The sequence below is a fragment of the Atractosteus spatula genome, chromosome 1 (assembly GCF_055471065.1).
Source record: "Atractosteus spatula isolate fAtrSpa1 chromosome 1, fAtrSpa1.hap1, whole genome shotgun sequence".
Taxonomy (NCBI): domain Eukaryota; kingdom Metazoa; phylum Chordata; class Actinopteri; order Semionotiformes; family Lepisosteidae; genus Atractosteus; species Atractosteus spatula.
The window spans coordinates 77859325-77875984 of NC_142706.1; the positions used below are offsets into that span (position 1 = coordinate 77859325).

A 16660-nucleotide genomic window follows, 5' to 3' on the forward strand; every position below is an offset into this window, starting at 1 on the left:
GATATGAACATTTTTATCGTGAAAATGTTTTTGGCCATATCGCCCAGCCCTAATTAGATGTGGGATCAATTAGATTACAATCCGTTGCAAGCTGTTCTCTATAGAGTTTAGTTAGTAATGAGAGAGTAATGATGAATCACATGCACACGATATGCACAACAAACGCCTGCTAGAGAGCTTCCTCTGCTGGGCCCAGGCCACAGGATGAGAATATGTACTTTATACGCATATTGCACATGTATATGCATTTCAGCACAGTATCTTAAGAGTCCCCATTCCCTAGTGTCCATTACCAGCGTTTTGAAAATATTAAAGGCTTAAGTAGCTGAATATCAAGCAATGTAGTTGAGTGGTTCTACTGTAACAGACCCTTCCTGAGCTCCTCAGCTGAGCCAACGGCCCAACACGACCCAGATCAGACCCACTGGTCCTGGACTTGTCTGACCTGCGAAATTTCTCATGTACTTCTCAGTCTCCTGGTGAAGAGCACTGCCAGAGAATAAAAAAATATCCAGACTATGTGGACTAATGGACACAGTGTATTCCAGCACATTTTTGTAGCACAAAGGCAATGATATTCTTTCTGGAATGCATCTCCTTATCTTCTCAAGCATTGCAGAGCCAGGAGCAGCTGGAATAGTTTTCAGCACAGACAGAATCTCAAAACATTCCAGATTGACTTCAGAAAGGAGTCTCTGCATGCCAACAAGCATCATCATTTTTTTTTGCTTTGAATACAACATATGGTTGTATCACTTTGTGCCCATGTCAGATACATTTGTCAACGACGGCATTTCCATGATGAATCAATGGCAAGTCGCTACTGTTCCTCACAGGGTGCGCACACTCGTGCACACTGGCACGTCTCTACTGCGCCTCACAGGGTGCGCACACTCGTGCACACTGGCACGTCTCTACTGCGCCTCACAGGGTGCGCACACTCGTGCACACTGACACATCTCTACTGCGCCTCACAGGGTGCGCACACTCGTGCACACTGGCACATCTATACTGCGCCTCACAGGGTGCGCACACTCGTGCACACTGGCACATCTCTACTGCGCCTCACAGGGTGCGCACACTCGTGCACATCTCTACTGCGCCTCACAGGGTGCGCACACTCGTGCACACTGGCACGTCTCTACTGCGCCTCACAGGGTGCACACACTCGTCCACACTGACACGTCTCTACTGCGCCTCACAGGGTGCACACACTCGTGCACACTGGCACGTCTCTACTGCGCCTCACAGGGTGCGCACACTCGTGCACACTGGCACATCTATACTGCGCCTCACAGGGTGCGCACACTCGTGCACACTGGCACATCTCTACTGCGCCTCACAGGGTGCGCACACTCGTGCACACTGACACGTCTCTACTGCGCCTCACAGGGAGCACACAGTCGGCCACGTCACTACTGCACCTCACAGAAACTCACCATAACGGTGCAGTCTGTGTATAAATCCAAGCGGAAACATTCCTGCATGGAAATCCAAGCACACTGGAGATACATGTCAAAACTGGGCAGATGACTTGATGAAGAAAAATCCGTCTGGCAAAGAATGAGCTGCACTTATTCCAATGCGAGACACTGCAACACTGCGAATTGTGCTGACCATTACTGTGCCCTCAGTGCTTTCAGTTCCACATACCATATTGGTATTTTAGCAACAAAGAACAATTCACAGACATTTAACAACAAAAATAAAACACTCAATTTACATAATTTATAGGCTTTTTTTTGGCAGGGTAATGGCTGGCTTATAAAGGAGGCTGCGGTATTGTTGCACAGCAGTTCCTGTCCCCTGCTTTTCACTAACTACCACAGTCCCCCTTTACAAATGGCTCTCTCAGCTTTCGACATGCTAAAGAAAGGGTTCCAGGAAACTACCGTGGTAAGAATTTGTTTGGATTTTACACTTATAAACAGACTAGTACTGTACATGCTAATCTGCTTCCTGTCCATGTGGTTGTAACTACAGGCCTCTGAGAGCTATTTTTTCTAAAGCAGGCAGCTATCACGCAACTGCCAGTCTAAACGAACAAAACTCAACAATGGCTACGACAGGATACGATACAATCAACAGCTCACAACAACAGGAAAACACAGCTGCTACAGGCTATTCCTTTAAAAGCAAGATCTATGCAAAACGGGGACCTTCCCTTCATCAGGATTAATTACTCCACTTACTCTCAGTAATTTGACATGCGGGTTAACCATTTAAACCCGAGTTTCTGCTAGGTGTTGATTTTAAAACTGACCCTAACCGCACCATTTCTTTTCAGAAGATCGGAGAGGTACACCACTTGTTACTGCTTATTTTTTTGTGACCCACCCTGGACTGCAGGTTTCAGACATACGGTGGTGCTAGAAAGTTTGTGAACCGCTTAGAATTTTCTGAATTTCTGCATATATTTGACTTAAAATGTGATCAGATCTTCATCTAAGTCAAAATTCCTCCAAGCCAATGTGCAGGACTGATCAACAGTTACATTTGGTTGAAGTCATTGCTGCTCAAGGGGGTCACACCAGTTACTGAAAGCACAGGTTCACATACTTTTTCAGACAAAAACACTTAATGTTGGATAATTCTGACCAATAAATAAATGAAAAAGTATATCCTTTTGTGCGTTATTTGTTTTATTGGGTTCACTTTATCTTTATGACTTAGATGAAGATCTGGTCACATTTTAGGTCACACTTATGCTGAAATTCAGAAAATTCTAAAGGGTTCACAAACTTTCTAGCACCACTGAATCCCTTTTGTGCTATGTACATTACCTTCGCGCTCCAGCACGGATCGGGTGGGAGGGGAGTGGTGCCCTTCAGATCCCACTGCACCATGGCTGCAATGCACTTCCGCAAGGCCCAGAATGCATCTGGCTGCTCTGCTCTGAGCTGATTCAGAGCAGCAATATCTTTTCAATAACATGGTGACCAAAAATCCATACCATATTCTAGATGAGGCCTTATTAGTGCATTACACAATTTTAACATAACATCCCTCGATTTAAATTTTAGCTATATATACGAGCATGTACCTTTTTGTTGCTTCCCCACATGCCCTAAGATGACGTGTCAACAAACGGCAGTTTTTCCATAAGCAGCCTCTTCAAGCTCAGCATTTCCCATTTTATATTTATAGTTTGCATTGCATGCAAAACCCGCACTTGACTGTTTCAGCGAGCTTGTCTTCACAGCGAACAGAATCGGCAATTATTTTTCGGTTGCACTGTGCAACACATTTAGGTACAAGACTATAATAACCATTGGCGACAAAAAACCTACACACATATCAAAAGGAGGCATTAAAATGGACGCACTGATCATAACTTATGTTTCAGCTGGAGGAGGAATCCGAGACACAAGTAGCTGCATCACTTGACTGATTCCTTGCCATCATCTTTACAAGAGTTAATCTTTATGATAACTAATCCCAGTCACAGCCGGCTAGAACCCGCAACACATCGGTCACAGCAAATACCCAGCAGCCAGTAGAGCCTTTCCTGCTTGAGCTGCCCATGAGCATCGTCTTCACATCCTGTGCCACAGGGCCCAAGAAGAGCTCAGCCTCTGATCTCTGCACTGCACGTAAACAACCCTGAATTCAACAAGGACGAGTTCCAACCTCACCAGGCAGCTCAGAGCTTATACCATGAGAATCGATACACTGCATGTCAACATTGATCATTCCAGTGTTTATGCTTAATCAGAAAGTTTAACAAAGCAGATAAAAAAACTTCAAATTGTGCCAAAGATTTAGTAATTGAATTCACTAAAACTCCTTAGTTTTATAACACATCATTGGTTGGTTGCCCATCAGGCGACGCAGTGGTTAGCAGTGCGAGTGTTTGCCCTGCTGGCACACTGGCACCACCCAGAGCGATAGGCTCTGGCTCCTCTGCAGCCCAGGAAATGAATGAAGTGGATGGTTGGGCATCCACTCCTGATGAAACATGGGAAGCCCTTATTGGATTCCATTGTTTGCAAACGTTGCAAGCATAACACCCTAGGTATCTATGATTTAGTATTAGCATTTGTATTTTGCCCCATGAGATACTGCATCCTGACTATAGGGTTCTTTTATTCCAAAGTGATGATTAAGTGCTACTCTTCAATGCAACAGAGGTTATTTTGCTATTCGATGCTTTTTTCTATCAACATGCAAAGAAAGCACACCGACATCTTTAGGGATTTTCTTAAGTGGTCTGATCAGACTCAAAAACATGAGAAGCAACAGAACTCCACCATGTCGGTCGCAGGCCCCAGTCTGCTGTTGTGGAAGGCTGTGCTGTTTTACCATGAATCCCCTCAGACAAGCTACTTCCTCAGCACACTTCCAGTGTCCACAATCACCTGAGAACCCAAACGCCGAAAGCCCACTGGCAGCTACCTCACCACAGGTGTGTGGTCAATAGACAGTGTAGAGAGGTCCTTTGCTGGCCTGATTAATAAGTAATGGGAGAAACAATTATTAAGTAATAATGATTTTGATGCCTGTCTGCACAATTCCTTTTTGAAGCAATACAGACTACAGCCTAACGAAGACTACGTATAGGTGTCCACATAGTGCTGTAACTATTGCAAATCGCTGCTGTTAAAAATGGCAAGAACATAGCATTTTACTTCAATTCATGCAAATTTCAGAATGAAAAGTTTACACCTGGAATGAAAAACCAGAGAACTAAAAATACAGATGAGCTGAACTGAATGGATCTGAAGAAATGATTAAAAGTGCAAGGAAAGGAAGGCGAAGGGAAGCTGGAGACGGGAACAGATCTGTAGTGGGATTTGTGGAATGAACCCCCACATATAATACAGGGGGAACCGATTCCCATCGAAGGACCACCGGACTGTTTCCGACACCCCTCCAGATGCTCAGGAGCATCTGCTCCAATTGATTCTGTCACACAGTCACACAGACCGAATCACAGAACACGAACACTCAGCAATTTTGCTGCAGACAGATCTCAGGAGGCTTTGCTGTAGCATCCCTTGTTGGTGCTGTGTGGAGGTCTGTTGCCCTGGGACACAAGACAACACTTCAGGAGCAGGACCTGACTCTTCTGCTATCCTCTGAATGAAAACAATGAGCACAGCACCGCAATCACCAGGGCTGGATTGGCACATCTTGTCGCTATGGTATAGCTGTGGAATCCTGCCTTAGAAAAGACCCAAGGGCTCCATCTGCACAGCCTCTCCAAGAGCAGAAATCACACTGACTCACGCTGTTTTCCCAACACCCTCATTAAGTACGACTGCAAAATGACTTGACAGTGCTGAGAGCCCCTGCAAGCGTTTGGACGACAGCTTCAGGAAACCCTCACTGAGCTCAGCCCGTGCACCACACTGTAAACCGGTCTTCGTTTCAGAACAGATTTAGATTGGCAGCAGCAAAGACAAGCTGCTGCAACAACCCAATAGCTACATTTTAAGTAAAGAGAGCTGATAAAGCAAAAAACCGCTGCAGATAAAGAATGCTTATTTCCAACCATGAAAAGTGATAATATTACCTGGTTAGGATTAATAAAGTAATTTCATATTGTGAGCCACCAAAATAATTAAAGAAACACTATAGAAAATTTGATTACAGCTCAAAACCTCAAAAATCTTACTTGTGAAAAGAAATGGAAGAGGAGGAAAAGGTCTCTCAGAGGACAGTTGAAAACCACGCAGAACGCACAGGGAGGACTGCGGCACAAATACTGCAACACCAGCACCTGCTTTAAAGAATCTGCGCATGACAAAAACATACAACACACCTGATTCAGGGACACAAAGCTTCACAACACAACTGGGTAAACCTTGGCATTAAAAATGCACAGAACAGATGGTAAAAAGCACAGAATTTCTGATGCCTGCACCCACCAATCACCTAGTCAACAGATCTCAAACACGAAAAATTCAAAAAACAGCTCAAGATCACGCTGACAAACCTAAAAAATGAAAGACATTTCATTTCCCTTCTGGGAAAGAGGCAAAACTTCTCCCAGCACAAAGTAAATCTGTCTGAATCTGCCCGATATTACTCTTTCCTTCTACCTTCCAGAGTAGAAGTAACCCCTGCTGGAATATGCTATCTGATGCACGTTAAACATGATCAGACACAGCACTACTGTCAACGCTCAACATCAGGAACAGGGTTCTTCACTACTGCAACAGTAAAAGATGAAGATAGATTCTTTGAAATGAAAACATGTAGAAGATGAATAGGGCACGGCTGAAGCATTAAATATTTTATTCAGGCGATTCATATCAAGGAGAAAACCAAGCCTGAGGCTGCTCAACTACAAGTTATAGTAAACAATATCAGTACAGAAAAAACAAATATCACAGGCACTATACACAATACATCTCCAGAGCCCGATGGTAATCTTGCATTAAAAACATTTAAATTAAAATTAACATTTAGAGAGGATGTTATCTTGAGACCTTTAATTAAAACGTCCACCAGTTACCGGTACCCATGGACTATAACACTGCTAATATAGCATCAATCTAGAAGAAAGCATGTCATAACCAAGCCACGTAGTAAGACTAAAGGTTACATGTAACATTATGAGGACTATTAAAAATAAACAGGAAGAGAGAACTGTATGGCAGTAACTAAGATTTGATGAACCTGACAGTTCTTTGAACAAGCACAGCATTGATGGGCACAGAGCATATGATCCAGTACATAGGAGTTCATGAGGTCTTTCGATAAGGATGCTCATGGGGACAGTCGATTTCATAGCTGCGCTTCAGTGCTTGTGATGTTCAGTGCCGAGCCAAGCATCTTGCATTGCCTGCACTGGCTCATTAACCACTAACCCTTTTTCAACAAGCTTTACATTAGATAAACCATCTCTTAATCATCGCATAAGCAACCAGTAGCCAAACAAAATAAGCAGCCAACATACTGCAATACAACAGGGTGCTCTTTTTTTTAGTAAAAGCAGGAATAGTGTTAAATATATGGCACAGCTGGCTGTGCTGTTAAAGGGGACTGGGCTGAACAAAGGTAGTTAAAAATAAAAAGGCAAGGAAGACCATGTTCATGTGTGAGATAATCAAGGGCAGCAGTAGGAAGGGGATGCTCTGTTCAGACAGAAGAGGCATGAGAGCGTGTGTCAATCAATGTTGGCTTGAAGACCAGCACAGTCAGACGGGCCTTGTGCGCAGGGCATGCATCCCAGAGAGCAGCAGCAGCCTGACTAAAGACAGCTGTGAAGAAGTGGCCATTTCGGCAAACAAAACTGCAATTCCTTTGTTAGTTTATACTCTCCTACCTGTACAGCTGCTTCTTCCAACCTGTGAAGTGGTCTAAAGGATCGTAGAAGGCTGTGCTGTAATAACTGACTGGAGCTGCCACAAAAACTCTAGTCAGTCTCCACTCATGCCGCTATTTTACGAGGCAGTTATCTGAGCGTTTGACATCAGCTTGGAGTGACAGCTTGGAGACCCATTGATACAGCAGGGTTTTTTCCTTCAGCAATCAAAGAACAGCACCCTTGAGCAAGGTACAGAGGCAGTGCCCCACCTGAGGTTAGAAAACACACAGCCCTGGTCCAGAGCCAGGCCCGCTAAACTGCGCTGCTCACTCACAGAAAGAGGAACTCTCAAGAAGGAGCCCAGCTGCTGACACACTGGAAACACTACAGCTGTCTGGACTCTTCACCTCGATGAGAACAAAGCACGACTCTCATTTATTAAAAAATCCATTTTTAGCTCCTGAGTCAATAAATTAAGAGGCATATGCCCAGTTACCTTGTGCAATTATACCACAGAAAGCAAGTCAAGAAACATAAAACCAGGCAAGGTGACGGGCACATGCAAAGGATACATTACTTAAGTACTATATACCGAGATGCCACTATTTGAATACTACCTAGTACTTGATCTCTATCTGCACATTGGCAAGGGCTCCAGCTAAAACACTCCCTATAAAAGCATTATGAATCACATTTAATCACAGACAGATTTTCATACTCTTCGAAAACAATCAGAAAATCCATTAACTGCACCATGTTATAATTTCATTTATTGCAAAATATCAACATGTAGATAAAATGACCACTTAAGAAATGCACATTCAGAAAACGGTACAATTCCACATTTTTCACAGACATTTTGCACAGGAATAAAAGTCAAGAAGTGGCTACAAGCACAGAGGTCTGCCCCTGCGCTTCACAGAAAGGTGCCCTGAGGTAACGGCAGAATTGGAACCTTATGCGGAGGTCAGTGTACTCAGCAGATCTAGGAGAACACAAACAGACACGACAGGTAATCAGAACACCCCCGGGATACGGGCGCTCTCCAGGCTCACAGCTTAGACAGATCGGAGCGTCACCTTCCCATCGTGCCATTGCCGGCACCCATGCAAACTCCCCCGTCACACGCAGGCGGGAGACAGCGATGTCGATGCAGGCCGTTTCAGCAAGTGGAAGGAGGGACTTGTAGGGCAGGGAGCAAGTCTAAATGATCACAAAAGGAAGCCGACAGCCCGTGTCAGCTCCTGCGACTGGAAAACAACAACTGAAGCTTGTTATTCAAGTTAAGGGAACAGGACTGAAACCCGCCAGTCAGCCCACTCTGGCATTACAACTGAGACCTCAGTCTGGTGAGTAATTACACAGAAACATTTCCTCAGAGGAGCTGCAAGTTCAGGCAGGGTTCAGCAGCAGTGTAAAAACTATTTTTAGAGGGCTGACGACGTTCTGACAGGTATAAACCCAGACTCGCAAAAGCAGGGTTGCCATTTATGAATATTGTGGGGAAAAAAACACATGAGTCGCTTTCAATAACGGAATAAGAAGCTCATCGTTTCAATTCCCTAAATAAGAACTGAACAGGGTTCATTTCTGAACATGAAGAAAATCACAGGATGGGATTTGCAGTGGGACCTCAGGGAGACTGGGTTTACCAGACACAGCCTCCCGCTGCAGCCAGCTGGAACTGAGCTCCCCTGCCCAGGCCCGGTCTCAGGGTCAGAACAGTGCAAATCCAGCCCACAAATCCGTCTACAACTACCCGCTGAAAAAGCAGCAGACTCGGGTGTCACACTAGACACAAAGTTAACGCTGGGTCTTGTCCCGGAGAGACACCCAGACTTCATCACTTGATTAAGAACGCAAACAATATGCTGAGACGAGTACTGAAGCAGAACAAGTCAAACTGACTTTAAGGGCACTGCCTCCTCAGACACTGCCCAATCAAAATGAAACAAAAACAATCAGGCTTTGCTTTTCATGCCTCTCAAGGCAATCAGACCCCAGCCCAAGCCCACAAGACCCATTTTTAAAACAAAACCACTACTTTCAGAGTCTCTAAAGAAGATTTTAACAGCAAAAGCTGGATATTCCTTTCGGCCACAAGCACCATCATACTGGAGCAGCTACTGAGGTGCACTGCGCCTTCGTGCTCCACTGATGGGGACAGAGACAGTGAGTCCCCGACACAGGAGAGCCCCATTTCCCAGAAGTATGGGGTTCTGTCACAGGGGTGCAACCCATCTTTCCGAACCAATCCAGGTGGTGGCCAGAGAGCTGGGTGACTACAGCCCAGAGCCTCCACCACCGCCTACACTGTACAGACCCTCCTGACGAGAGGTCTTAAAGCCAGTTTCCTGAGAACCGTGGGTGTCCTGGTATCTCTGACAAAAAGTGTTTCTTCTACCCAGCCCTTTCATTATTTCTACTTTTCAAATTACAGCAGTCTGGGGGAGCATGTTCTGACTGACACTGGCACATCAATAAAGCAACAGAGAGCTCAGCTGGACTGAACACCAGAAAACCCCAGAACTGCGACGAAAGCCCCTGTTCAAAACTGTCTGCTGGGCCAGTTGCGTCACAGCACTGCGACGGACAGGATTCCAGGGGCTCTCAGCACTGGTCCTGGGAGCCTCCACACACCTGCAGCTCTTCATCACAGCTGTGCCCTCAGCTACAGAACCCAAAAAACAAACCGTTTCCAGTCCCAAACACCCAGGAACTATGGTGTTTCATTAGTAACTTAATATCTCTAAATTCTGGGAGGAAAATAAAAAACCTGAATGGGTTCCAATCAAACGAATAAGCGCGTTACTGCACTTCAGGACTCAATGGAGTGAGTAAGAGCTGGGCCGGAGCGAAATCCAGCAGGTGTGGCTCCCCAGGCCTCAAACCACCACGTCGCTCCCACACAGCCCTGCTACCCAGTGCCGGAGGCGGTGCTCTCTGCTCCCTGCCACCTCGCTCCTCACAGCAACAGTCGCAATAACGCTTGGGAGTGGAGGAGGAAGTTGTCCAACCTTGGTCTTTCCAGTTCCACAACAATTTCTGCATCTGTTACCATAGCAACAGTTTCGACTGCCGGTGACTCACACAATATCCAAATGGAAAGCGTGTCCCAAAGATAAAAAAAAAACACTCTCACACGGCCACGGTCAAGGCAAATGCCCACTTACCCCTCCAGTACAACATACTGGGGAAAGAAACAAGCCATTATATTTACTGGACACTGAAAAATGTGGCAAACAAAACAAAATTAAAAATGTGTTGATGAGAAAACGGTAACACAGGTCGTAATGCACCAACAAATCCTGGTCAATAGATGCATTATACATGTGTAAAAAGTTTCATACAATGTTTTTCATTTAACCAGTTCATTCAGTTTAGAACATTTTTAAAATTTAATGCTGACCTATAAACTTAATCAACAACAGGGCATTTAGCGCAGCAATCTGAGTGAAGTCCCTGGAGTGAGACTAGAGTGAAACAGAAAGTCCACCCCAGAAGCACTGCGGCTCAACATGGGATACCAGACCCCCAGCACTGCTGGACACCTCTTATACAACTGGCTGGACTGGAGCAACTGGTGTAGAGCACCTCACCCAAGGTACAACAGCCATATCTGCAGAAAGGACTCGAACCCACAACTTGTCTGTAGGGAGTCCAAGGACTTACCCACTAAGCTACACTGAACCCTCTTCAGTAGAAAAAATAAAACTAATTTAAAAAATAGAAAGAGGTCAAGTTTAATCTTATATACGATCTGATACTGCTATAAATTAAATCTCCAGTTCAAAAAACACTGGGGAGACTGAGCTTTTCCTTTATTATAAAAGGAAATTGAGGTTTTCCTTTATTATAAAAGGAAACAGCACAACCAGAAACACACTCACGTCGCAACTTCCTCCACTTCCTCACTGCAACAATCACACAAGAATGTGAGAAGATCGAACAGATAACAGTTGTTGAGATCAAACCGACAGGCTCTGCCCTCCACTGGCTACAGGCCGACTCTGTACACAATCCTGGCCATCCTGGAGAACAGGCTGTTCACTCCAAGCCCTTTCTTGGGATGCAGATGCTTGGCTCATCCACCCCCTCCTCAGTCCTCACTTCAGACTGCGTGCCCACCCTCGACCTGTCCCTGCTACCACCCCCATTACCCCACTTCAGAGACACCCCCCCCCCACAGGTGCCTGATCCTCTTCCTCCAGCAGAGCAATTAAATTATTTGTTAATTAAACCCCATTCATTCACCCTAGCACCTTACAGCACAGCTGGTATTTCACTGTTACAACAGCCACCAGCCAGTGGTCCAGCACATGGTCACAGGAGCAGGAGCCTATTCCAGCATGCACAGAGTGCAAGGCAGGCTACGCCCTGGACAGAATGCCAGCCCACTGCTGGGCGGACGGACACACAGACACAAACTCACAAAAGGGTCAATTTGCCCAGAGGCTAATTAACTTCCCAGCATGTCTCTGGACTGTGGGAGGAAACGGAGAACCCAGTGGGAAAACCACGTGAACACAAGGAGAACATGCAAACTCCATACAGGCAGCACCCCAGGAATCGAACCCAGAGCCACAGCGCCGCTCTTCCAGGAACTGAAATTCAATTGGAATTGGAATTGAAAATGTTCTCTTGCTCCTCTGACCTTGTAAGAGCTACATGGCTCTGCGCCACCCTTTTACATTTAGTCATTTAGGACTAGACTGGGCTTGTACATTTGACCCTAGACAGGGAGGGTAAAAGACCCATTTCTGAAAAAAAAGAGGTAGAAAAAAAGCAAAAACCTGTGTGTGACAAAAGAATCCATCACCGCAGAGGGCTAGTGGAGACACCGTCGTGAAAATTACTCTGCTGAACTACAGTTTTAAAGGCAGAAAAACCGACTCTGTTCTTCTCTCAGACTGCAGAGGGTTCTGCGGGGTCTTGCACACCCAGCACACCGTACACACAGTGGGGTCAACACACAGGACGGCACCACACGTGACTACACCTACAGGCTAGAGGAACTGGCGAAAGGAGCACCGTTACAGGTGTAGATCACCATTGATGAGAATTCATGACCGTCTCCTGAAATTAATATTCAAAGACGTTTTTAAACAGACTCGAAAAACTTAAAGGAATGTCAGCAACAGAAACGGAAATGATACATAAGGTTAGCATGTGCTCTGTCACCCAGTTTGTCAGAGCAGCTGCAAAAAGAAATGCAGGTTTTGATCTTGTCCTTTCATACAATCAGGAGAGTGAGGACGACAGGGCAAAAACACCAAATCAAAAATAAAAATAAAAAAAATGCAAAACTCAAGCAAACTGGGAAACATGGAAGTAGACAAGTGCAGAGCATCACGTGGAGGTAAACAAATCTACAGGCTAGATACAAAACAGGAAATGCTGATCTTGGAGAGGTTACTTATCAAAAAACGGGACTTTATGTTGACATTATCTAGGCTACTGAACTACTATTATCTAGGTTATATCTACAAGACTTTGGGCAAGCAATATATTCAGCTACATAGTATAAACCATAGAATTTAAATTGAGGGATAATGTGTTAAAGTTGTGTAACACACTAATAATACCTCCTTATGAACATGGTCTACAATTTTAGTCACCCTGTTACAGAGAAAACCTGTCCAGAGAGCAACCAGATACTTTCTGGGGTTTAAGGCAAAGCCCAATGCTGACAGACTGAAGGAACTGAACCCCTTCAGTCCTGAACAGAGAAGAAAATGAGGGGACTTGATACAAGTATTCAAAAACCTCACAGGCCTTGACACAGCCAACCCAAGCGACTTCAGAACGAGCAGCAAAACAGCCCAGAGGACAAGGGGAAACTACAAGGAAGTGCAATTAAAACTGAACATGAGGCGAACATTGTAAAGACCATCCCAGAGGTTTATTTCTTCACTATGTCATTTTTGCCTAGATTCTTCTTTGTTAAACACCACACCAAACAGAAGGGCAGGCAGTCCTGAGAGGTGTGCTGTCTTTAGTGATCAGTCCACTTGGAGAGCTCCCTTTCTGAGGTGACCACATCTCACCAGGCACAACTACAACAGTTTCGCCTCCTCTGCCCGGATGGTCGCCCATGGAAACCCAGGAGAGAAGCCCCCACACCAGACAGACTTTCAGCCCCATTTGAGATCTCGCTCTCTGAAGGCAGGAACAACGAAATGTTTGTCTACAGAACAAAGAGCCAGGAATTAAGCAAAAATCCACATTTCAAACGCCAGAGGTAGATTTCCTTGGAAAGCACCCTCAAGTACACAGGCGAGGGTTTGATCAATGCCGATGCAGACGGAACACTCTGTAATTAAATCCTGCAGCTCCGACACTACTGTGTCCCGGGACCCCATGCAGCTCCAGAGCATCTGTCTGCGCTCAACGCACTATCAGCAGCTGGAAACTGAAATGTATTTAGCTGTGATATAATTCCCCCACTGAAACCCTGCAGGCAAATGTCCGGAGCGGGGAAGGGCGTTACGAGGAGAACTGCCCTGAGTCCCTGGGCCGGGCTGCGGGGTGCACAGTGCGAAGTTATGAAGACACAAAGCGACAGGCCCGCTGTACTCGTCTCGGCAGTGAGGACGAGCAAGGCGGGAGCCGCCGCAGTGCCGCCCGAGTGCATCACAGGTCGCCGGGTGACAGGACACCGGGACGCTGTTCCCCAACTTGGTGCCCATGTCTCTCCCGGAGCCGGGACCCTGACAGCTCCCCCAGCCCAGCCTTTCCAGGGAGTCCGCCACAAAGCCAAGCGAACGGATGGCGACCGGGCCGGTACCGGCCCCGCTGCCGGTGCCTGCTCATGTGTTCATGGGAGCTGCAATGTAATCACACACTCTGGCCCTCCAGAGCACAGCGAGTGCAGTGCTGCACGTCTGGGAGCCAGACTTCTGCACTCAAGTCCCTCTGCGACTACCAGCTCCACTTCATCGCCCCACGAGAAAAACAAACGCCGTCCTGCCGCACGACAGCAGCTCCCGCAAGCCGACCCCCAGCCCCCACTCCCCGGGCTTACCTGAATCTGCCCCCGCAGTGCTGGCACTGGTCCCCCACCCAGCCGGGGTCGCACTGGCAGTAGCCCACGGCCGTGTTGCACTGCCCATTCAGGCAGGGCTTGTCGCACTCCTTCCCCTCGCACTGAGCAGGCAGCCCGGCCACGAAGACGAACAGCGCCGACAGGAGGAGCAGCGGTGCCCGCCTGGGCCCCAGCGAGCCCGGGGCCCTCGCCTGGTACACACCGCGGCTGCAGCCGCCGCCGGAGCGCCAGCAGGCCCGCCGCCTCTCCCTCTGCATCCTGGCACGGAGTTGCTCGCCTGTGTTTTCGGCTCGCCTCCGCTCTGCCCCTCGGCCTCAGGTGGGACTAATCGCGATGGATTCCGGCGACGGCGTCAGAGTTGTGCCAGTATTATCTTCTTCCTCGAGCGAATTAATTCACAAGCAAGCCCTTCCAGCCTGCCGCTCTCCCCGTCTCCCGTTATATTCCCTCTCTCCCCCCTCTCCTTGCCCACACACGCACAGGCACCTGGAAATGACGTCCCGGCCGGCGAGGCGGGGGATTCAAGCCCGGGGCGCACGGAGGACGCGTGTGCCGGACCAACACCGGGTCTCCTCACCAGCACAGGGGCCGACGAGTGAGACACGTCTTCTCTCGCTGCCGATTTACGGAAGAAAACCAGACTCGCTTTGCTCCCAGCTGCGAGCGCGATATTACAAAGCCCTACTGAAAGGCAGAGCACTCATGACGTACTGATTATTTATCCAAGTTCAATAAGCGCTTCGTCCAGCGCAGGAGTGCGGTGATGAGGCGGAGACTGGTGGGCACACAGCAAGGTACACAATTTAGAAAACCCTATTATATCTACACGGAGTGACGTTAAAGTAAATATGAATAAACTCAAGTAGGGAGCTGCGTCAGCATACGTAGGCTGTAAAAGAACAAGTAAAGGTTTATTCCAGCTGAAACGAGAAGAAAATAAACACAACGTTTCGGCTATGGAGCCTTCTTCAGGTGTGAAATATGAATAAATTCTTTGTTCAGTACAGACCTGATGGTCCTGGTCAACGTTCAAAATTATATTTCTCTGCTCCCACAAAGCGTTTCAAACCTGCTTGACGAGGCGAACACGCCAGTGCAGTGCAGTGCCGATACACTCACACCAGGGCCCAGTTTCCCAGAAGCCAATTAATCTACCAGTATGCCTTTGGACTAGGGGAGGAAACCAATATAAACTAAGGGAGAACATACAAACTCCACACAGACAGCATCCCAGGTCAGTGCTGCTAACCCCTGTGCCACCATGCCACCCACTAATTTACTTGTAAACCAAAAAAACAGTTATGTATCGGGTTTTTTTGCGCAAGAAAGTACAAACATTCCCTAGTAAAAATAACAATCTCATATTACTTCATATGTGTGGAGTTTTTCAGATGTGTACACACTGAACAATTGTGTAACCGAAACCAGATTATTCACTGAAGGGTGACCAAGAACAAGTTTAGGAGCAGATGCTACAACATCAATCATGCATTTTGTCAGACTTTTGTCTGCAGCAGTGTGGTTAACTCTAGTCAAAAGTTATAAAATATTTCAGCTCTGTAAATTGTCCAGAGGAGGGCAAACTATGATTACAGCAATGACAGGTTTAGCTGCACAAAGACTAAAGGAGTCTTTATAGCCTGAAGCAAAGAAGAACTTGGATTGTTGGATTCAAGTCTTTGAAATTCAAAATGGGATCCAGACTGCCAACCCAGAGTTTTACTTCAAAATTAAAACTGAAATCTGGATGAGAGGATCTTCAGCTCAGCTGATTCTAGACAGAAAACAGCAGGCACACCTGCTTTACACTGAAGGTGTTGGGTGAGTGGAACAGCCTCCAGTCTTGATGTGGGTGCCGTGTCACTAATAAAATTGGTGAAGTCCTGATTATTTTATTTCATGTTTAAGCTACTAAGAATGGAATGAGTAAACCTGTCATTATAGCTTCTTCTCTTTGTATTATTTTTTCTGTTATAAATAAGAAGTTATCTTTGTATTAATATCACAAAGAAGTAGAGAAAAAACAGGGCCTGATTTGCCATCTTATCTTACTACTGGGCAATGTCTACCTTTCACCAATACATACAGCTCTGAGAAACTTTTTTCAACCCCTAGGTTGGTCCATGTTCTTATGTATTTTAGACCTAAATTGTGGTTAGATCTTCATGAGCTCTTAGATTCAGCAACTGGTTGCACCTCCTTAAGCAACAATGACTTCATCTAAACGTTTCCTGTAACTGTTAACCAGTCCCTTGCATTGGTCTCTAGGAATGTTGTCCCAGTCTTCCTTACAGAACCGCTTCATGTTGGCGACTCTTGAGGGATTCCATACATGACCAGCTCTCTTCAGGTCCTGCCAT

The 16660-nt window shown here is 46.4% G+C and overlaps 1 protein-coding gene across 4 annotated transcripts in view; it reads right to left on the reverse strand.

The window, feature by feature from the left end:
- atrn (attractin) overlaps positions 1-14713 on the reverse strand; it is a 161190-nt gene extending 146477 nt beyond the window's left edge. For all 4 annotated transcript variants that reach the window (XM_088919947.1, XM_088919954.1, XM_088919965.1 and 1 more), the window contains exon 1: positions 14280-14713. In XM_088919947.1, the coding sequence (XP_088776073.1) occupies positions 14280-14557 (278 nt within the window). In that variant the 5' untranslated portion in view covers positions 14558-14713. The remainder of the gene's footprint in view (positions 1-14279) is intronic.
- Positions 14714-16660: the final 1947 nt, after the last annotated feature.